Consider the following 23360-nt stretch of genomic DNA (forward strand, 5'->3'; position numbering starts at 1 on the left):
CTGTTGAGAAAAATGTCAAAATGAAACAGTTTGGGTTTTGTATTTATTCACTGATTAGGGTTTATTTCCACTCCAACAATTCAGCAAAGCCTAAACAAATTCACTAAACATTTCAGTGTTGTCGAATCTGCGTATTTCACTGAAAGAGTTTCGGCCAAAAAAATTGCCCAGGTCTACCCAGAAGGCAGCACCCAGTAGGCAGAATACTATATCTATCAGATGTCTTCCAAATACCTTGGGTTTGATCCACCTGCATAGTGACATGGAGTGCCACTAGCACGCCTAGGGAAAGAGGATAGATGGTGGTACCACAGCTTACAGGGAATATCAGCTTTAAACTCTAGCTAGAACTCCACAGCAGCTTCATGAACAAGTCTGATCAAGGGAACTTATGAATCGGTGCATCTCCAATCAGCTGGCTCTGCAGATCCTATTGGCGTGGAACTGCGGACAGTGGGAGCTGCAGGGGCGGCGCCTGAGGGTGGAGGCAGCATGCAGGGCTGCCTAGCCGCACCTCCACCTAGGAGCAGCAGGGACAGGTTGACGCTCGCGGGGAGCCACCCAAGGTGAACCCCCGCTCCCCCCGCACGGATCCGGTACCCCCACGCCCAGCCCTCCCCACACTCTGAATCCCTTGTGGCCGTTCCTCCCCATGTCACTGCTTCCAAGGAGCCACGCAGAGCCAGGTAGGGAGCCTGCTGGCCCCGCGCCAACTGGAGTATAAACCTGACTTTCTATGAAGTTTAGAAATGTCAGTTTAATAGAGCTTTCTGGTTGGTACAGGGCTGGATAAACACAGCTTTTACTGTATATTGCGAACAATTATTTTTAAAATGACCTTCCTTTGAATTTGTTTTTCATTCCACCCTCATGCAATACACAAGACTTTCCCAAACTTTAAGAAGTGGGGTTTTTTACCCACGAAAGCTTATGCTCAAATAAATCTGTTCGTCCTTAAGGTGCCACCAGACTCCAAACTTGATGCAGCACATACTTTCCCTTTAGCAGGATACTTAGTCGATCATCAACTGATGTTTTGTCCTCTGCAGCATATGCTTGACCTGTTTTTAAAGTCTGAATGTTGCAGAATTGTCCAGTTAATCTCTGGAACAGTTCTGGAGGTACGTGGAGTGGTTGAAACATTCTCTTGTACAGACTACTGAATTCCTTCTCTATCTTGATCTGGAATGCAACAACAGACATCATAAAGGCGAATGGGTCAGTGAAGAAACCGAAGTGCAAGGTTATTTTTCAGTGCCACAGGTTGCTATAAAAATTCACCATTTGCCAAAACGGTTGTAGCTGAGATACCTCTGGTTTTGTCTACATATAGGGCAGGAAAGAACTGGCATCTCTCTACAAATGTTGACTCTCAGATGGTGAACATAGCACTTGTTTATGCAGAGCTAAAATTGTGTCAAGATGGTATGCTGGTACTTTAAACATCTTTTCCGTAGCCATAGAATTTGAATTGATGTAAACAGTCATTCTGGATTTATACTGCTGTAAGAGCACATAGAGTTTGGCCCAGAAAGGCATCTGGAACATCAGGACCCCTGTGTCTTTCACTACACATCTGTGCCTCAGGAAAGAATGAGGGAGCACCTCTTCATATTCATGGCTTGTATGCAGAGGGACAGCAGGCCTGCAAGCCCTAAAAACAGAGCCAACATGCAGAAACCCACCATACGCACATGTCATGAGTGAGGAAGAAGCCACTGCCAGATGAACATCCCACTCTTGGGAGCGCACCCAAACTTCGGCTGCAGGGAAGAGGGAAAGGAAGCTGGCTGAAATCCTAAGCCTGAAAGTATTTCCTGAACGAAAGCAACTGGGAAGGAGACAGCAGCTAGTGCTTTGGGTCCTTGTCTACCCCAAAGCACAGGAAACCTTGAGCAGAGAGGCCTGCTTGATGGTGGAACAGGACAGACAAAGGGTGTGGACATCAGAGAATAAAAAGGGAAGTAAACATATTCAGAATGGAAAATAAAGAAAAAATGATTAACAAACTTATAGGTGGAGCTGGTAGCACCACCTGTTATTGTTGCCCAACACTTCCCATTAGAAGACCCCAATTTCAGGTCACTTATCACTTTGCCAAACTTAAACTACTTTAGCTGAAATTTTCCATGCCAGGTGTCTGCCTCTAGCTCAATTGTTGTGGAAAATTTCATCCAAAACAGGACAGCCATTTCCAAGAATGAGACTAAGGAAAATAAAATTATTTTTCAATGTTAAAAATATTCTAGTGACCTTTTCATTGGAAAGGCCCCTATGCTTTGGAATAGGGACTTTACTTTTGGCAGGGAGGTGGCCTTTGTGTCAGGGATGCGCTTTTTGCCATCACTGTGAAAATCCGTCCAAATCTGGCCAAGTTACACTTCTGAAAGGCACATTTGCACAAGTTCAGTTGAAATTTGCTATAGCTTAACAGTGAAAAGTCTTGAAAGATTCTATCCCCACTGAGCATACTCGAGGCCTGTCACAGCTCCTTGTGCTGACCAGATAACACATGTGCCAGCCCCACAGAGCAATGGAGCATGTTCCAGTCCAGGGGCAAAGGTAGGCTAGGCTTTTAGCTATGGCTGCTCCTGGCTAGGGTGTGTCCAGACACCCGCACTGAGAACAGGGAAGTGGTCTCTCCTGTGCTCTCAGTGACCTCCGCCCCCTACTCTATTGGGACCCAGGCAACGCAGTGGAAGGAATAGTCTGATTCTAATGCAGAGGGGACAAAAGCCAGACATAGGGCATTGTGAGTGAGGGCCAGGGAATAGACTGGGACACAGAGCTCGAGGGTGGAGACTGGGACTGGCTGGGCAAGGAGCCTGAGAACCCATAGGGATGGGAAGGGATAAGGATGCTGGTGAGAAAGATCTGACAAGACGACAGGATGTGACTGGCTGGGCAAAGCAACTGGGACAAGGAGCCAGCGGAGGTGAGGATACTGAGAACGGATGAGAAGCCTGGGGAGGGAGATTGGGACTGGGAGCATTGGCTCCTATGGAGGCCTGGGAAACATGGGCAGGGGAGTACTGGAGGAACACAGAGACAGACTGGGGAGGGAGACTGGGAGTGGGAAAAGGGGGATCCTGGGGCTGCGACCAGAAGCCTCTCAGAAGTGGAGACTGGCACTGACTAGATGAGGAGGATGAAACTGGGATACAGAGGACTGGAGCAGAGACAAGGGCAGGAGGATTCATGGAGGTGATGGGACAGAAGGGGTCAAGCTGGGGGGAAATGAGCAGAAGTGTCAGTGCCCATTGCAGCACACGTTCCTCCAGAGTCTGCAACGGAACCCATGATCCCCGAGTCTTACCATTTCTTTGCTGCCAGCAAATATCTTTGAAACCCACTGGCAAAGTGTCCCATCTCCCTCTACAGCTAGTCCACATAGAGAACAACAACCTAGTACTGCTATCAGTTATTCTGTTAGCTCAAGCGGCAGAGGTCTATGCAGTGGATCTAAAAGGTTCCAACCTGCTAATGATCCCTGTGGGTGTCAATATAATGCTACGTGAAAGAACTTCCATTTTTGAGTTTGCTTTTTTAAATATCTAGAAAATTACACACAAAAAAACATTATTAAGGATGCAAAGTCAAGCCCTGAAAAGCTAAGAAAGGCCGGATTAACATTGCCTGTGCACCTTTAATCTGGCCTCCTTATGCATATGCATTATGATATAGCCTTTAAATACCTGAAAGAGGGGTGTTGGAATGGAAATGCTCAGGCAAGATTAACAATAAGGTTGTTAGCACTCAAGCTACAGTAACTATGTTTGTAGGAGACTGAAGTTTTCAATTCCCCAGGCCGTGCTGCACATCATAATTCTTAACAGCTAAAAAGGGCCTATGCCCAGGCAAAGCAAAGTTTCAATTTAAACATACATGGTAGGGAGAAGTGTGCTAGGGATCATAATAGATCAATCACAGAATCCCCTAAGGTTGCTAATATCTGCATATAGGTTCCGTGCAACTGTGAGGTTAGATGGACTGATTGCAATTGACATCTCTTCTCCAGTCAGTCCCTCCTTTGTGTCAGCAATTCTAACTTAATGCTGTGTATCTCCCTGCATGTGATCTTACCAGTTCACAGACAGGGTCAAATTTTATTCTTAGATGTGCATGTGCAGCCCCCGTGGACAGAGTTGGGAATTACACAAGCATTTGTGAGGGCAAAACTGACTAAGGAAAACAAAACAAAGTTTAGAGCTTTCATGATCTAATATGTAAATGTATCTAAGTGGAAAGCAGGCATAACTGAAGTGCCGCTTTTAAAACGAGTGATCAGGTGGGAGGTATTATTCTCCTTTGAGAGCCCTCCCTCTCAAAGCAGTGTTCACCCTAACCTAAGTAAGCACAGTTGATTGCTTCGGCAGACGTCATTGTGAGCCATTTTCCAAATGAGCCATATGGGTAGGTATCAGTTTTGCTCTGTGATAGATGAAGAGTTCTGGAGTACTGCCAAAGCCTCGAGCCAGAGTGCTGCAGAGGCACTGATTAGAATCTTTTAGCTTCTGAGTTAGGGGGAGGTTCTTAAAAGAACCATGTAGGTAAAGCCTCAATAAGCTAAAGCCAAAGAAGTCATATTTTGGTCAGAAAAGAACCCACTGTTTTTCCAAAGACTACATTTAATGAAATAAATATTTAACTGAAAATATCTATCAATTATTCATTCTGCAATACGGCTTGAATTTTAATTGTTTTTCCATTCTTTCTAGATTATGTGATGTGTGAGGCCAAGTAAATAAAAATGATTCTGGGTGGTGGCCAATACTTGCAGATAGAAAATCTCATTCAAAAATTATTTTTTAACATCTTCTTTGCTACCTTCTGTGGTTATGTTTAAAACCACCAACTTTCAAGTTCATAGTAAAAGCAAAGTTACATTCACAGCAATTACAAAGAGTGGAGTAAGTAGCAGATGTTGCATCTACAAGACGAGTTATTGCTCAGAAGGTATAATGAAGAAGATACATATATTGTCTGGCATATGTTTTCTTGTTTCCATTTAATTTTACAGTATTTTTAAAATTCACATGATGGATGGGTTTATGTTGCAAGATATTCAGAGCCTGATTTTCAGAGGCGCTGAGCAGCCACACTGCTTACAACTGCAGTTATGGGTGCAGAGAACTTCTGAAAAATTGGACCCTTAGGGTCCAATTCCTCATTGTGCCATTGCCTCTTTCTACTTGCTAGGTTAGCACAAAGGGGCAGGTTTAAGTCCTCTCTGGGGAAATTACCCTTTCTACTGGGAACTCCTTATGCTAGGTGCACAGTCAACCCAACCAGCTCTGTACCACCTCTGAGAATAGGGGAAGCAGGGTGGGGGTGGGTTGTACTGAGCGTGGCGTGGCCAGTGTGGATCCCCCAGAGAGACCACTGCACTGTACTTGGGCTCTTCCCAAAGACAAGAATTGCAGAGGAGAAGCCTCTCTTACCAATAAAGGGGAGAGTGTGTGAAAGGCCCCTTATGTACTCAGACTATTGTTTTCAAAGCAAGAAGGAGAGTTCTGAACAGATGATCTTCACTTTAAGCAGTCATTCACATCAATGCATAGTGAGCGTAAAATAGTACCTGATTTGGTAACATTTCACTCCCACCATCTTCTGGGCAAAGGACTACAGAAGGTGTAAGGCAATGGAGTAGCAGGACTGGGATCTTCAAATGAAGAGAGAGTGGAGTTGTTTGAAGATACAGTCACATTGTCACTTCGCTTTGTCTGTCACATGAGGAGGGAGTATTCTAATCATGATGGAAATTTCTAAGCTGGTATTTACATGCATGAAACGACTTTTATACTGCTGAGTTCAAATCATAGAAAATTAGGGTTGGAAGAGACCTCAGGAGGTCGAGTCCAACCCCCTGCTCAAAGCAGGGCCAATCAACTAAATCATCCCAGCCAGGGCTTTGTCAAGCCAGGCCTTAAAAACCTCTAGGATGGAGATTCCACTACCTCCCTAGGTAACCCATTCCAGTGCTTCATCACCGTCCTAATGAAATAGTTTTTTCTAATATCCAACCTAGACCTCCCTCACTGCAACTTGAGACCATTGCTTCTCGTTCTGTCATCTGCCACCACTGAGAACAGTCTAGATCCATCCTCTTTGGAACCCCCCCCTTCAGGTAGTTGAAGACTGCTATCAAATCCCCCCTCACCCTTCTCTTTTGCAGACTAAATAAGCCCAGTTCCCTCAGCCTCTCTTCATAAACCACATGCCCGAGCCCCCCTAATCATTTTAGTTGCCCTCCACTGGACTCTCTCCAATTTGTACACATTCCTTTCTGTAGTGCGGGGCCCCAAACAGGACACAGTTCTCCAGATGTGGCCTCACCAGTGCCGAAGAGAGGGGAATAATCACTTCCCTCAATCTGCTGGTAATGCTCCTTTTAATGCAGCCCAATATGCCGTTAGGCTTCTTGGCAACAAGGGCACACTATTGACTCATATCCAGCTTCTCGTCCACTGTAATCCCCAGGTCCTTTTCTGCAGAACTGCTGCTTATCCGGTCGGTCCCGAGCCTGTCGCAGGATGGAAGGATCCCATGCACTATGTGCAGGATTCTGCACTTGTCCTTGTCCTCAGATTTCTTTTAGCCCAATCCTCCAATTTGTCTAGGTCACTCTGGAACTTTCCCTACCCTCCAGCAGATCTACCTCTCCGCTCAGTTTAGTGTCATCTGCGAACTTGCTGAGGGTGCAACCCATCCCATCATACAGATCATTAATGAAGATGTTGAACAAAACTGGCCCCAGGAGCGACCCTGGGGCACTCCACTTGATACCGGCTGCCAACTAGACATCGAACCATTGATCACTACCCATTGAACCTGACAATCTAGCCAGCCTTCTCTCCACCTTATAGTCCATTCATCCAATCCATACTTTTTAAAACTTGCTGGCAAGAACACTGTGGGAGACCGTACCAAAAGCCTTGCTAAAGTCAAGATATATCAAGCCCACCACTTTCCTCATAGCCACAGAGCCAGTTATCTCATCATAGAAGGCAATTGGGTTCGTCAGGCATAACTTGCACTTGGTGAATCCATGTTGATTGTTCCTGACCACCTTCCTCTCCTCCAAGTGCTTCAAAATGGATTCCTCGAGGACCTGCTCCATGATTTTTCCAGGGACTGAGGTGAGGCGGACTGATCTGTAGTTCCCCGGATTCTCCTTCTTCCCTTTTTTAAAGATGGGCACTATATTTGCCATTTTCCAATTGTCCAGGACCTCCCCCAATTGCCACAAATTTTCAAGGATAATGGCCAATGGATCTGCAATCACATCAGCCAATTCTCTCAGCATCCTTGGATGCATTAGATCTGGACCCATGGACTTGTGCATATCCAACTTTTCTAAATAGTCCTTAATCTGTTCTTTCACCACTGAGGGCCACTCACCTCCTTCCTGTATTGTGCTGCCCACTGCAGCAGTGTGGGAGCTGACCTTGTCTGTGAAGACCAAGGGGGAAAAAAGAAGCATTCAGTACTTCAGCTTTTTCCACATCACCTGTCACTAGGTTGCCTCCCTCATTCAGTAAGGGTCCCACACTTTCCCTGACCTTCTTGTTGCTAACATACCTGTAGAAACCCTTCACATCCCTTGCTAGCTCTAACTCCAATTGTGCTTTGGCCTTCTTGATTACATCCCTGAATGCTCAAGCAATATTTTCTCCTCCCGAGTCATCTGTCCAAGTTTCCACTTCTTGTAAGATTCCTTTTTGTGTTTAAGCTCTCTGAAGATCTCTCAGTTAAGCCAACCTGGTCCCCTCCCATATTTGCTATTCTTTCTGCACATCTGGATGGCTTGTTCCTGTGCCCGCCATAAGGCACCTATAAAATACAGCCAGCTTTCCTGGACTCCTTTCCCCCTCATATTAGCCTCCCAGGGGATCCTGCCCAACAGTCCCCTGAGGGAGTCAAAGTCTGCTTTTCTGAAGTCCAGGGTCTGTAGTCTGCTGCTCTCCTTTCTTCCTTTTGTCAGGATCGTGAACTCAACCATCTCACTGTCACTGCTGCCCAGGTTGCCACCCACTTCTACTTCCCCTACCAATTCTTCCCTGTTTGTGAGCAGCAGGTCAAGAGGAGCATGGCCCCTAGTTGGTTCCTCCAGCATTTGCACCAGGAAGTCGTCCCCAACACTCTCCAAAAACTTCCTGGATTTTCTGTGCACTGCTGTATTGCCCTCCCAGCAGATGTCAGGGTGATTGAAGTCCCCCATGAGAACCAGGAAACTTCTGTAGTTGTCCGAAGAAAGCCTCATCTACCTCATCCTCCCGGTCTGGTGGTCTATAGCAGATGCCCACCACAACATCACCCTTGTTGCTCTCGCCTCTAAACTTAACCCAAAGACTCAAACAGGTTTTTCTCCAGTTTCATACTGGAGCTCTGAGCAATCATACTGCTCTCTTACATACAGTGCCACTCCTCCACCTTTTCTTCCCTGCCTGTCCTTCCTGAACAGTTTATACCCATCCACGACAGTGCTCCAGTCATGTGAGTTACCCCACCAAGTCTCTGTTATTCCAGTCACATCATAGTTCCTTGACTGTGCCAGGACTTCCAATGATTCCTGTTTGTTTCCCAGGCTTCTTGAATTCATGTACGGGCACTTAAGATAACTAGCCAATTACCCTACTTTCTCAGTAGGGATGAGGAGGCCTCCCCTGTTGCACCCTCCTCCTTGTGTTTCCTCCCGGTATCCCACTTACCTCAGGGCTTAGGTCACCATCCCACAGCAAACCTAATTTAAAGCCCTCCTCATTAGGTTAGCAAGCCTGCTTGGGAAGACGCTCTTCCCTCTCTTCCTAGCAATCCTTCTTCCTGGAACATCCCATGGTTGAAGAATCCAAAGCCCACTCTTGGACACCACTTGAGCAACCACGCATTTATCTTCACAATTCGATGGTCCCTACCTGGGCCTTTTCCTTCAACAGAGAGGAAGGATGAGAACATGATTTACGCCTCAAACTCCTTTATCCTTCTTCCCAGAGCCACATAGTCACAGTCACCAACTCAAGGTCATTCTTGGCAGTATCATTGGCGTCCACATGGAGACGTAGGAAGGGATAGCAGTCCAAGGGCTTGATCAGTCTCAGCAGACACACTGTCACATCCTGAATTCTAGCTCCAGGCAAGCAGCACACTGAATTTCCTGGTCTAGATGGTAGACGGATGACTCCATTCCCCCTTAGGAGAGAGCCCCCGACAACCACCACCCCATCTCTGCCTCTTGGGAGTGGTGGATGTGGAACCCCCATCCCCAAGACAATGCTTCCCATGCCTTCCGGTCGATGGTGTCTCCCTCTGATCCCTTCCCTCAGGTAACTCTTCCAAATCATTCTCTGCCATCGTATCTGTGCAGAGAGCCTGAAAATGGTTTCTTACCTCTATCTGCATTGGGGGTACAGGAGTTCTCCTCCTTCTTCTTCTGGAGGTCACATGTTGCCAGTTTTCTTCCCCATTCTGCACTGTCCTCTGAGTCTTCAGCATGCTGTGCCTGCAGTACTAAACGCTGTCATCTATCCAGAAAGTCTTCATTTTCTCTGATGCAACTCAGGGTTGATACTTGGGTAGCTAGTCCTTTAACCTTCTCTTCCAATATGAAGACTAGTTTGCACTTGATACAGACAAAGTCACGTCTATCCTCTGGGAGAAAGGCCAAGATGGTATATCCTGTGCAGGTCACAACAGCGGATCGTTCATGATCCACATTGTCTTCCTTTCAAGAGCCTCTTCAGATGTTTTATTTACTACTCACAGAAGCCTGAAAGGCAAAAAACTCTGTGAGAACTCCCCCAAGGCGAACTCCCTCTGTTTGCCTATCCTCTGTTCACCGCTCATTTTGTTCAAAACTGGCTGCTTTTTTATAAGGCTGCTGGCTTGAAGCAGTTGCCCTGGCCCAAAGCCTTTCCTCCAATCAACCATTCAAGGCCCACCTGGAACAAAGCACTCCCAATTCACACTTTTCAAACCAACCAACCACATGGTCAAACAGTCACAAATATTAGTGATCAGTAGTCCTTATTCATTTAACAACACTTCATGGTAAAACTCTCTTTGGCTCAAGAAACAGAGACAGCGTCTTCCATTACTGTGCACTTATTTAGCTATTTGGATTTTATGATGAATTGCCTCTCCCCCTAGACCAAGGGTGGATACAGCATTGTCTCTCTCATACAGACACACACACACCTAGCAACAGAGATGAAATGAGCAATTTCACGGTCAGTATTTGCTTGTATGTATTTTACCTCTAAAAGAGCAAGTGTGAGTGGTCACACATCAGAGATGGGTGCTATCAAAGGGACACAGACAGACAGAAGAGTAGAAAGACAAGATGACAAAATCAAAACTGATGTTCTTGCCAATGCGTGAGAGGTGTCCCATTGGGGTGTGAAGAAATCTGGACATGAATGCTTGTCACCATTTAAAAATGCAACCTAAGACTAGGGCTGAATGGAGGTTCTTATGTAGTGTTGCATCTCTCCCGAACACTCAATTCCATCCAAGGACTAGCTGCTATTAAAATCAAATATGGCCTGCTCTTAGAAGTCCCGGCTGCATTGCTTTACTGGCACATGCAATCTGAAGATGAAAATTGAAAAACAAACATCATTTTCTTTTCAGACACCACTGGAAGGCAGTTGTCAACCATAATGCGCTCAAGGGACAGTGCATATATAAATAGCCAACTGCACTTTTCCCAGTATGGGCATAAGTAGCCAACTAAACACAGAAGAGGAATTTAGCAAAGTTATAAGATGGGCAAGAAGTCCCCTCACCCCACCTGTTGAAAGGATTTTCTAACACTTTCATTGACTAGTAGTTTATAAATTGAGTTTCAAACTCAAATATTCTCTATTTGGACCTACATAAACAATATCTATCAGTGTTTTATACTACTGCCCGTCACTGTAGTATTTGAGTGCTTTTCCTGCAAGATCAATAGCAAAAGTGAAGTCCCTAGTGGACTCTGGCACTTTTATACAGTCAAATTATTACTGTGGCACACAAAAAAAAGTATGTTAGTATTGCATTAAGTCTCAGATTTTAGTCACTTAAGTCAGAGTTAAAGTTCTTACTGCTATTTTAATCTTGGCCCTTTGCATACATCTGTTGCAAGAAGGTCTTCTGTTACTTTATCATAGAATACAGTGGTTCTCTGTGTTTTCAATACCAGGATCTACCGTCCTCCCCCATCACCCTCTCTAATCTAATAGAAGAAGGGTAAGATGGTCATGACACATTAGTGACCCCTCTGGAGGTTATGACATCCATGTTGGGAGCCTATAACATAATACATATGAAAATTTGTGTACAGTAGGTGCTTAGATACAGTAATGGGTGGGGCATAACAGAGACAGAATACCTGAGTTTATAGGCAAAGGTGCAGTTTCATCATCATGTTGTATTCTGAAGACCAAGAAAATATTTTCTAAAATAATTGTGTAAGCATCTCAGCCAGAGAAGTAAGAAACAAATGTGCTTACTCCCTTTTAAATTGAAGGGATTTTAAAAGGCAATGGGCAATTTAGGCTCATCTTGGATTGGCTCAATATACTGCATGTAGCTAAAGGGACAGTTAGCAGTAGAGCAATCTATCTAGTTTTAAAATAGTGACTGATGATGCTTTAGACAAAAACTAGATAAAGCTTTACTTTGCCCTGCCAGGAAAGGAAGAGAGTATGTGAGAGGGCAGCCAGGGGATTTGATTTGGTATAAGAATTCAGTTCCAGCTGGAATTTTTTCTTCCAGCACTGATCTAAGATACACTTTGGAAGGAGTAGGTCTGATTTCAGGTACTGGCTGAACAAAGCTAAAGGCCGTGTTCTGCAGTACTTAACTGAGTAATGCACAGAGTTGTTCTGCTAAACACCTCAGAATTTGGCCCCAAGTATATATATTCCTGTAACCTTCAGATAGCAAATTTCTCTTAAGATTGGACTTCATATTGTACAAAATCTAAGTGAGCAAAAAATAAAATTTTCCCTTTTTTCTTTCTAAGCCTAAAGATTTCTAAAAAGAGGCAAGAGGCCGCAGTCAGGACTAGCTATGTGCTAAAATTTAAAAATAAATGGTCATACACAAAAAGAATACATTAGGGGAACAAATTAATGGAAACACTCCTGTGGTCCACTGGAGCCATGGAATAGGCACATTCTAACCCTTATCCCTACCCATCCATTGAATTTGTGTACTCACAGAATGGGAAGATATCAGGTGGCAGGATGGATAAAGGAATGGGGATTCCCAAGGATCCTGGCCTCCAACCTCAGTGACTGTGCTCAAGTCTGTTGATTGACTCCAGTTCTAAACTACTCTGAAGACCCTTCCAGATTATTTGCTCACTCCCCTAGCTGTTCCCTTTGATTCTATGGAGGGGAGTCACAGGGTGCACAGCCAGAGTTTAGGCAGCTTTAGCTTCGCTGATTTGACCTGCAAATTATCCCCATGCCCCAAACTGGTTAAAGGCAGGAATCATGTCACTGAATGTGGATCTTCCATCACCCTGCCCACTTTCTCATGCTCATTCCTGGGCATCCCAGATATCTGATAGAGAAGGGAATAGTATTTCACTTATCACTTTCCCCATCTGTAGGGTCTGACCAGGGTTTTCTTTGTGGATTTCCTTCCCTCTACATAAAAGGGTGAGAGAGGACACATGGCCCAAAGGGTATTTTTGTATGAATGGACTGCAAGAACAACATTAAAGTTGTTTGTATATGAACACCTACATTTATTTCCAGGTTTATAAAGAGCCAAAATGTACTCTCAACCTCGTCCGCATCAGTACACCAGATACTTCTGGGTTTAAACTAAGCAAGAGAAGTTTTATCCCCAAAGAGGTCATGGCCTAATTTTCCAGGAATAATTAGTTATGGATGTCCACCTTGAAATATGCGGACCTGATTTTCAGAAGTTTTGAGCACCTATCCACTGAAAAATCTGGCCCCTTTGAAATGCTCCAGTTGTGCATCCAAAAGTCACTAGTCACTTTTGAAATGTATGTCCTTGTCCTTTAGATAAAGGAAAGGATGCCTGACCAAAAAACAAACAAAAAAAAGAGGTTTAAAATGGAAGTACTACATCAGACAGTGATGCACAAACTATCAGGATAAAAATCACACTAATGTTAGCTGGTACCTGCTGGGGTTGATAACTAACCCACTCAGGCAAAACTCCAACAGAATTCAATGGGAGGCTTGCCCAAGCACAGCCATAGGACTTGGTCCATTCCTTGTACCCTACCAGACTCTGTAATGATGATACTCTTTACATACCGGTCTTCTCTTGTACAGTAGATATATAAAATGCAGGAAGTTGACAACCAAGAACACCGAATTCCAGATCATTATATCCAAAGCACAGCGGTACAGAATGGCCCAGATGATGAAAAGTACACATCCTGTGAAAAATAAAGCAGGAAGTTAAAAGATACAAAAATATTTTTTACCAGATTTTATTATTTTATACACACACACATATATACACACACACACACACACACATATATATACACACACTTCATTCTTTTGATATAGATAATACAGCACCCTATTTTAGATTACAGTGATTATGTTCAGAAGTGATGCATTTCACAAGTTTCAGACTTAGGTACTATGGATCAAGGTAAGCAATGTTTTATTAAGTGTAAGTATAATAGTTAATTTTATTTAGTTACAAGAAGCATTTTAACTAAAACATACAACTGCTTCATACAGCTGGCATTACACTGATTTGAGACAAAAATGAGAACAGGGTGGATAAAAATCAATGATTTAAAAAAAATTGGATTTTTTATTTAAAATCAGATTTTTTGATAAAATGCTTTTTGAGGAAAAAAACTTATCTAAAGATAGTTTTAATTAAGATACATTATAGCTCAAAAGATCTCTCATTATGGAGTAGGAATTCTAAATTCTAAATTCTGTAGTATGAAACAATATATTCATGTAATGTTTAAGAAAAGTTTTGTAAATGAGTTCCAATAGTTCATGGATTAGGGACCCAATCTTCTGGGGTTCCAGGGGCTTCAAGATTTAGGTTCATCTTTCTATCTACCCAATGGGACACAGTGCTCAGTCTAGAAGATACTATCAGAGATGCTTAGTTTTGCAGTTCTCAAACTGTGCATTTCGGTCTCCAGAGATAATATGCTTGTTAACAGCAAAAATGTTTTTAAATAAATAAATATACATAGAGAGGTGAGAAATAACAGACCTCCACCCTATTGTCCCTCTGCAAATTTGTATACACAGAGTCAATCCCTTACCTCTCTCTAAAAGTGCAAAGTTCCAAAAAGTTCAATGAATAGAAGATTGCTGGTGGCAGAACAGATTTGGACAAGGAGAAGTAGTCTGGAGATAAATGTGAGAAGGGAGGGACAGGCAGTAGAAACAAAAGTGAAACTGTTTGAGCAACATATTCCATAAGTCTTGAGGTCTTTCTGAGGGTAGCCGTCATTGATTTGAGGTCTACCATACTATTCTCTCACTAGAAGGGAAAACCTATAATGGCAGTAGGCCATACTATTTTAATGAAGCTCCTCTACCTGTGGGTAAGACAGGCATGCGTGCAAAATGCAAACAGTGTAACAAAGAAATACAAGGCCTGGTTGCCTAAATGAAACAACATCATGAGAAGTGTTCCTTCTCAGGAGGAAGCTGTGTTGAAGAGGATGAAAGGAACATGTCTGAACATGCAGGATCTTCAGGTTGGTAAACTTTTTTATTTCATACTTTAAGGACTGCCTGTCTTCCTTCTGAACTATTCTTGAATTCTCATGTTTGAGCAAAAAATATATAGTTGTTACTCTATGGTATTATCATTTTAGATGCAGTTGTGATAAAAAAATAAATAGCTGAAATAGGCAGCTCTTCCTTTTACAATTTCACCTTTAAAGTAGTACTGAGTGTCAGTGAATGCAATGAGTAATGCTAAACGAGCAGTATGGTAATAATAATTAAATAACTGCATTGGCTTATTTTGTTTAGGAGAATCCATCCTCAACATACAGGATTCTGAAGACTATCCACCCTCAAGATCACTATCATTTTCTATAGTTTCAGAGCTATCTGCCAAGGATAGTGTTTCAGTCACACCATGTATGTCACGTAGCCACAGTATACCACCTGTAGCAAAATCTCCATCATCCAAAAACAACCATAGGTAAGATTACAAAAAGAGGTAATTGATGAAAAAATTGCCCAGTTTGTTTATGCAACAAACTCTCCTTTCCGTATGATTGAGAACCCACGCTTCATTAACATGGTTCAGTCATTAAGACCAGGATACAGTCCACCCAACAGAGCAGATGTCTCAGGCAAATTGCTGGATAAAGTGTATGAAAGAGAAACTGAGCAGTGTGCAAAAGGTCTAGAGGGTAAAATTGTTAACCTGAGTCTTGATGGGTGGACCAATGTCCGCAATGATCCTGTTGTATGTGCTTGTGTGACAATAAAAGAAGGGAACATCTTCCTTACAGAAACAATTGATACATCAGGAAATGCACACACAGCGGAGTACTTACAAGAAGTAGCAATAAAAGCTATCACAAACTGCGGGAAAAATTTCAAATGTCTACTACGCAGCTTGGTCACAGACAATGCTGCAAATGTATCCAAGATGAGAAGAAATGATTTAGAAGAGAGTCCCAAACTAACAACATATGGTTGCGGTGCTCATTTGATGCACCTCCTAGTCAAAGATTTCAGTGTTTCAGAAATAAAGGCTAATGTTGTCGAAATTGCAAAATACTTCCATAACAACCACTTTGCAGCAGCTGCTCTGAAAAAAGTGTGAGGAACCAAGCTAACTCTCCCACAAGCCATGCGATGGAACTCAGTAGTGGACTGTTTTGAGCACTATATCAAGAACTGGCCTAATCTGATGACATTTTGTGAACAAAATTGTGAAAAAATTCTCAACATTGGGCTTAAGAGAAATGTTGAACACATGCTGAGTATCCTGAAGCCTATTTCTGTAGCCTTGAACAAAATGAAGGGAAATAGCTGTTTTATTGTTGATGCTGTTGAAATTTGAAAGGAACTGAGTGAGATCTTAAAAAGAGAAATATGCAATGACAGAGTTAAATGACAAGCATTAAAAAAAAAAAAAAAAGAATGGGACAAGCACTATCTGCAGCTCATTTTCTTGCAAATATTGTCAATTCTCAGTAGCAGGGTCAAACCTTAACTGCTGAAGAAGAGGAGTTGGCTATGACATGGACATCCAGCAATCATCCCTTCATAATGCCAACTATAATAAACTTCAGAGCTAAGGGTGAACCATTCAAGAAATATATGTTTGCTGATGACGTTTTAAAGAAAGTCACACCAGTGAAGTCACTTAGGTGGAAGTCACCTAAGCACTTGGATTCAGAGACTATTGAAGTGATAATCTCACTTTTAACAGCAGTAGCTTCTTCTGCCGGAGTAGAAAGAATATTTTCTTCCTTTGGACCAATCCATTCCAAATTGAGAAATCATTTGGAACCTGAAAAAGCAGGAAAGCTTGTTTTTCTTTTCCAGATTATGAACAAACAGGAAAATGAAGGTGAAGATGACTGAGTTAGCAGCAGAAGCCAATATTTTACGTTTCTCATGTTGACCTGGCTGACATAGTTGATTTAATTTTTGTTGGTTTTTTTTTTTTTAATATTTCATTTAACTATTTTAGTAAAAAAAAATTAACAAAATCAAAACTGATTTTAAAAAACTTGAATGTTTAACTAAATTCAAAAATTTATATGCTTGTTTTGTTAAAATATTATGTTTGCTGTTGAAGAAAAAAAATCCAGAATACATAGTGTTGTTGATTTAGTTAAAGAAAAACAATTTAAATGTCTGTCTGATGTTCTTCTCCTAATACAGCATGGCAAGAAAATCCTCCAAATATTAATGATTAACCTGTTGAATTGGAGATATTTATGAAGTCATTGGCAGGTGAACTATCTGCTTCAATTACCTTTGGAAAATGAAATAACCAAACAATCATTCATTTTCTGATATAGCTGTAAAACTAATCTGAAAAGTTTTCAAAATAAATCACTTAGAAAAATGTATAGTGTGTACCTTCTAAAAATGAAACCTACATCTATCTCTGAGTTGTGAAGAATACGTATTAAGGTTATAACAACCAATAAGAATGCACTTCTATGTAGAAATCCATGATTAAATGGAGGCTTCCTGACTAGTGATTAAAATCAAATGCACCCTGATGATAAGCATTGATGATAAACATTTATTTCTAGGGCTGTCGCCTGTAGACAAACAAAACATGAATAAGCAAGCACTATTTGCCTGGAGCTCCCTAAATGCCATCCACCGAGATTCAGTTTTAAAAGAAAAACACTACCATAACATGTTATGAATCTGGCTTCCTGCTGTGAGTTATGCCATTGTTCAAGATACCATTTGTTAGGAAAACAGAATGACTGATGAGTATCTTCTACATAATTTTCAAATACTAATTCCTTTGCTCTGATTAGTGAGAGCTAACAAACTAGATAAAGTTCTTAATTATGCATCTTTCTCTTACAATGTTACTCTTTCAAGTTGCCATCTCAGCTTGAAAAATTCATACTCCATACATTTTTGCCAGTTCAAAATTCAAACTAGAGCCCAAATCAATGAACCCTCCACGTGCAGAACTCCTGTTGATTTTAATGAGAGTTCAACAGATAAAAGGTCTTGCAAAAACTGAGGTTCCTGGCCATTAGAGAAACTGATTTTGGTAAAATAGCCTTTTGTAAGTGTGAAAAGAGATATGGAACAATTACTGTAAAATTCTTACAAGCAACATAAAGGTCTGGTAATTAAATAGATTCTCTCAAACACTGAACATGTTCTATATTGTAAAAAAAACAAAAGTGGTATTTCTCAAAAATACACCTTACAGGGTCATAACTTTTCTCAACATTTCCTCAATGGGTCTTGAAGACTTTGGTTCTACACACAGTACAATGGCAGAGAGGTAAATCACTTACAGGGTTCCTGAACTATGTTAAGACTTTACGAACAGTTTGGCCCCACTCAAATCATGTTTAAACTCTTCCTAACAATGCAGCTGAAAACAAGGTTTTGGCATCACCTACTGTCATGAGGTGCTTACAGTACTTCAGTGGTAAAAACCTAGCCCTATTCAAGTCAATGGCAAAACCCCTTTTGACTTCAATGGGTCCTGGATTTCACCCTAGCTTTAAAGCTAACACTATTTCTAAGCTAGCAGTGAATGAAATGAAATGCTAGAACAAAGAGAAGCATCCATACGTTATCTGAAAGCATTAAGAATTCCTCCTGCTTTCTAATTTCTCAGAGCACACAAGATTGCCAAGTGTGTTGTATTCCACTGTTCTGAATCCAACTACATCTTTATTATTATCCAACTATTTATCTTTATTATTAGGGTATTTAAGGTGGTTAATAATGAATCAGGCCAAGACTCCAACAGTAAATTGCTTTTTTTGACTACTATCAGAAAAAGGACATTCTAGTTAGCTCTTTGCATTACAATAGTATTAGACTTGGAATATTATTTGTATTTCCATAATGCCCGAGTGCCCTATCATGGAACAGAACCCCATTGCACTAGGTGCTGTATGAACAGAATTGAAAAAAAATTCCCTGTCCCAAAGAGCTTACAATCTAAGTATCACACAAGAGACAACAGATGGAGACAAACAGGGGAGTGCAAGGAAAGAAGACGACGATATTAGCCAGCATGATAGGCAGCAGTCTTAGTGTGCCAGAAGCTAACGGTTGTCAAGTTTTTTGCAGGCTTCATGGAAAAGGAGAGTTTTAAGGCGGAGAAGGATAATGAGTTAGTTTTGAAGATGTTTAGAGGAAGTGCCTCCCAAGCAGGTGGGGCAGCAGGTAGAAAGCACAAAGATACTTGTTTGAAAATTCTGTAAGTGGGCAATGGAGGCTGGCATCACAGATAGATGGGAGTGAACATTTCAGTAGAAAATGAAAGAAGATAGGCAGGCTTTGGTTAGCTGTGAAGGGTCTTGAAAGTGACAAGTGGATTATGTTTGATGCAACTGAGAAGGGAAAGTATGGTCAAAACAACGGGCTAGGAAAATTATCTTTGCAGCATCATTTGAATGAATATGAGTGGGGCAAGACAGCACTTGTCAAGGGCAGTGACAACTGAAGAGATGTTGCAGTAATCAAGAAGCAAGATAACAGCCTGGATGAGCATTTTAGATGTGTGGATGGATAGGAAAGACCATATCTTAGAAATGTTACGCAAAATAAATCCGCAAGATTTAGACATAGCCTGGACATGAAGGCCTAGAGAGAGATTGGAGAGGATGCCACAGTATGGGCCAGAGTGACAGGCAGGATGGTGGTGTGATCTACAGTAACTCAAAAAGGAGGTACTGCTGGGAGGGGGGAAAAAGGGGAAGTTAAGATGAAGAGATCTGTTTTAACGATGTTCAGCTTGTGCTGACATCTAGTCATCCTCAAGAAAATATGTTTAAAATATGTTCACACTTCACTCCCATGGTATGCGATGTCATCTCAGACCTCATATTTTAAGAAGAGTTGGGGCTAGTCACTACATGAAGCTTTCCAAGGAAAAAACTTAAATATTGCAGGTGTAGGAGGTATTTCCTATTATATCAGTGGTCTGAGAGTGCAAGAGATTTATATTGTAAAAGGTATAAGTCTATCTTGCTATAACTGAAATTGAGCTCTACTTTTTTCATTTACTCATAACGAAAAATTTTGGGGCCAATTTTTTTTCCCCATACTTTGTCCAAGTATAGATTTTTTTCTGATAAGTTAAGCGAGAGTGGAGAAAAACAGATGAAGAAATGGAAAACAAAACAAAATACAGTAAAGCCCAAACCACACAGTCAGGTGTTTCAGCAACTGCACAGATGCTCAAAATTCTCTATGCAGTTGTTGTGGAGTTAAGAGACTGGGTCTGCATTACCTTATCCAAATAAGTTCTGCAATGTCAGAATGTTGACCAGGCCCCAAATCATGCTAAAACAATTAAAATATGTTGAAATACCACCAACAGAAGACAAGTGAGCCCAGGACAATACTTTCTATTAGGGCTGTCGATTAATCGCAATTAACTCAAAAAAAAAAAAATCAGTTTTAATTGTGCTGTTAAACAATAGAATACCAATTGAAATTTATTAAATATTTTGGATGTTTTTCTACATTTTCATATATATTGTATTCTGTGTGGTAATTGAAATCAAAGTGTATATTATTTTTTATTACAAATATTTGCATTGTAAAACTGATATAGTATTTTTCAATTCACCTCATACAAGTACTGTAGCGCAATCTTTGTTGTGAAAGTGCAACTTACAAATGTAGATTTTTTTGTTACATAACTGCAGTCAAAATCAAAACAATGTAAAACTTTAGAGCCTACAAGTCCACTTAGTCCTACTTCTTGTTCATCCAGTCATGAAGACAAACAAGTTTGTTCATATTTACAGGAGATAATGCTGCCCTCTTCTCATTTGCAATTGTGATGGGTTGGATCACAGAAACCCCCTTGGGGCTGCCAACTGATGTGCCAAGACTACTTTGGTATCTGCTTTCCCTGCCAGTTTGGGACTCCAGCATCCTGTCTTGTTGAGCCAGACACGCCAGTTTGCTCCAACACAGACTCAGGGTCTGAACCACATGCCCCAAAGCTGCAGACTAACTGAAAGCAACTTAAGAAGTGTTCCTGTCCTTGACACTCGGATGCTCAACTCCCAATGGGGTCCAAACCCCAAATAAATCCGTTTTACCCTCTATAAAGCTTATACAGGGTAAACTCAGGTTGTTCGCCCTCTATAACACTGATAGAGAGATATGCACAGCTGTTTGCCGCCGCCGCCCCCCCCCCCACTTATATATCTTTTGCATAAGGTGGGACTCCTTTGTCCCTCTGGGTTCTCACCCCTCCTTCTCAATGGAAGAGCACCAGGTTAAAGATGGATTCCAGTTCAGGTGACATGATCACATGTCATTGTAAGACTTAGCCCACAGGTATACAGGAAGACTTACAAGTAAAACAGAGCCATCTACAGTCAATTGTCTTGGTTAATGGGAGCCATTAAGATTCCAAACAAACATTAATGGCCCACACTTTGCATAACTACAATAGGACCTCAGAGTTATATTTCATATTTCTAGTTTCAGACCAAGAGCGATACATTTATACAAATAGGATGACCACACACCATAGATGATACGCTTTGTAATGATACCTTACAAGAGACCTTTTGCATGAAGCATATTCCAGTTACATTATACTCACACTCATTAGCATATTTTTGTAAAATCATATAGAGTGCAACGTCACAACAATGTCACCAGAAAGTGAGAACAGGCATTTGCATGGCACTTTTGTAGCTGGCATTGCAAAGTATTTACGTGCCAGATATGCTAAACAATTGTATGGCCCTTCATGCTTCGGCCACCATTCCAGAGAACATGCTTATGACACTACTTAAAAAGATAATGCGTTAATTAGATTTGTGACTGAACTCCTTGGGGGGAGAATTATATGTCTCCTGCTCTGTGTTACCCACATTCTGCCATATATTTCATGTTATAGCAGCCTTGGACGATGACCCAGCACATGTTCATTTTAAGAACACTTTCACTGAAGGTTTCACAAAACACGAAGAAGGTACCAATGTGAGATTTCTAACCAACCCAAGATTTAAGAATCTGAAGTGCCTTTCAAAATCTGAGAGGGATGAGGTGTGGCACATGCTTTCAGAAATCTTAAAAGAGCAACACTCCGATGCGGAAATTACAGAACCCAAACCATCAAAAAAGAAAATCAACCTTCTGCTGGTGAGATCTGACTCATATGATGAAAATGAACATGCGTCGGGTCTGCACTGCTTGGATTGTTAATCAGCAGAACCCGTCATCGGCATGGACACGTCCCTTGGAACGGTGGTTAAAGCATGAAGGGACATATGAATCTTTAGTGCATCTGGCACGTAAATATCTTGCAATGCTGGCTACAATAGTACCATGCAATCACCTGTTATCACTTTCAGGTGACATTGTAAACAAGAAGCGGGCAGCATTATCTCCTGCAAATGTAAACAAACTTGTTTGTCTTAGCAATTGGCTGAGTAAGAAGTGGGATTGAGTGGACTTGCACGCGCTAGAATTTTGGATTGCATTCAAAAATAAAAGTTTTTTTGTACATAATTCTACATTTGTAAGTTCAACTTTCATGATAAAGAGATTGCACTACAGTACTTGTATTAGGTGAATTGAAAAATACTATTTCTTTTGTTTTTTGGACAGTGCAAATACCTGTACTCAAAAATATAGAGTACAGTACATTTTATATTCTGTGCTGTAACTGAAATCGATATATTTGAAAATGTAGAAAACATCCAAAAATATTTAAATAAATTATATTATTGTTTAATCGCACAATTAATTTTTTAATCACTTGACAGCCCTACTTTCTATAGGTCAGTAAATGGAATTTCAGCCACATTAAAGTTGTAAAAAGTAAATTTTGTTTGGCCTACCTGTAGCAAGCAAGCCTCGCAGGAAAATCATATGAAAATTCAGAGTGGTTGGAATAACCAATCCAACTGCAAAACAAATATTTGCCACATGAAAAACCAGATGATGAACCTCACTCCAGTTTTCACACGCAGTCTCATTGACAGGTACAAGGGTGGCATTTTTAAAATCTGGTATAAAACCTAATGGGGTCATGGTGAATGAATTGATTTCTGTAGTATTCATCTTGAAGAATCCTGTAAAAATACAAAAGAGGCATTAAGAGTAATGAGCACGAATACAACGGAAAAACAATGACATGTGTCATGGGACTTAGGGGTATATTCTCTCCTTCAAGTGCATACATATTTCTCCTTAATATGAACAAAAATTCTACACATACTTCAAAAGTTAAACTAAGTCCCTACATACGGTTGCCAACTTTCTAATGGCACAAAACCAAACACCCTTGCCCCACCCCTTCTCATAGGCCCTGCCCCTTCCACGAGGCCCCATCCCCCCTCCCTCTGTTGCTCGCTTTCCCCCACCCTCACACACTCACTCATGTTCACCAGGCTTGGGCAGGGGATTGGGGTACAGGAGGGGGGTGAGGGCTCCAGTTGGGGTTACGGGCTCTGGGGTGGGGCCAGAAATGAGGGGTTCAGGGTGCAGGAGGGGGCTCTGGGCTGGGGGTTGGGTTGTGGGAGGAGGTGAGGGGTGCATGCTCTGGGCAGCGCTTATCTTGGGCGGCTCCCAGAAGCGACCGGCATATCTGGCTCTACGCCCTGTCTCCGCACACAGGTGCTGCCGAGGAGCGGGCAGCACGAAGAGTGTGCATCTGCCTAGGAGCCCAGGGAT

At 41.8% G+C, this 23360-nt stretch overlaps 1 protein-coding gene and 1 long non-coding RNA gene across 11 annotated transcripts in view; one reads left to right on the plus strand and one right to left on the minus strand.

The window, feature by feature from the left end:
• The window catches only part of BVES (blood vessel epicardial substance), a 54044-nt gene that overhangs the window by 23224 nt on the left and 7460 nt on the right, over positions 1–23360 (minus strand). For 2 of the 10 annotated variants that reach the window (XM_043542720.1, XM_043542719.1), the window contains 5 exons: positions 22526–22591; positions 13284–13408; positions 5579–5662; positions 995–1182; positions 235–282 (listed from right to left, as the gene is read on the minus strand). In XM_043542720.1, coding sequence (XP_043398655.1) covers positions 235–282; positions 995–1182; positions 5579–5662; positions 13284–13408; positions 22526–22556 — 476 coding nt within the window. In that variant the 5' untranslated portion in view covers positions 22557–22591. Of the gene's footprint in view, positions 1–234; positions 283–994; positions 1183–5578; positions 5663–13283; positions 13409–22525; positions 22762–23360 lie in introns of all 10 variants that reach the window. The other 8 variants (XM_043542716.1, XM_043542717.1, XM_043542714.1 and 5 more) reach the window with 6 other exon arrangements.
• Positions 14068–15145, plus strand: LOC122465013. The gene is made up of 2 exons (XR_006289524.1): positions 14068–14716; positions 14997–15145. It is a non-coding gene; the product is annotated as an uncharacterized LOC122465013 (long non-coding RNA).

The sequence above is a fragment of the Chelonia mydas genome, chromosome 3 (assembly GCF_015237465.2).
Source record: "Chelonia mydas isolate rCheMyd1 chromosome 3, rCheMyd1.pri.v2, whole genome shotgun sequence".
In the NCBI taxonomy this organism is placed as follows: Eukaryota; Metazoa; Chordata; order Testudines; family Cheloniidae; genus Chelonia; species Chelonia mydas.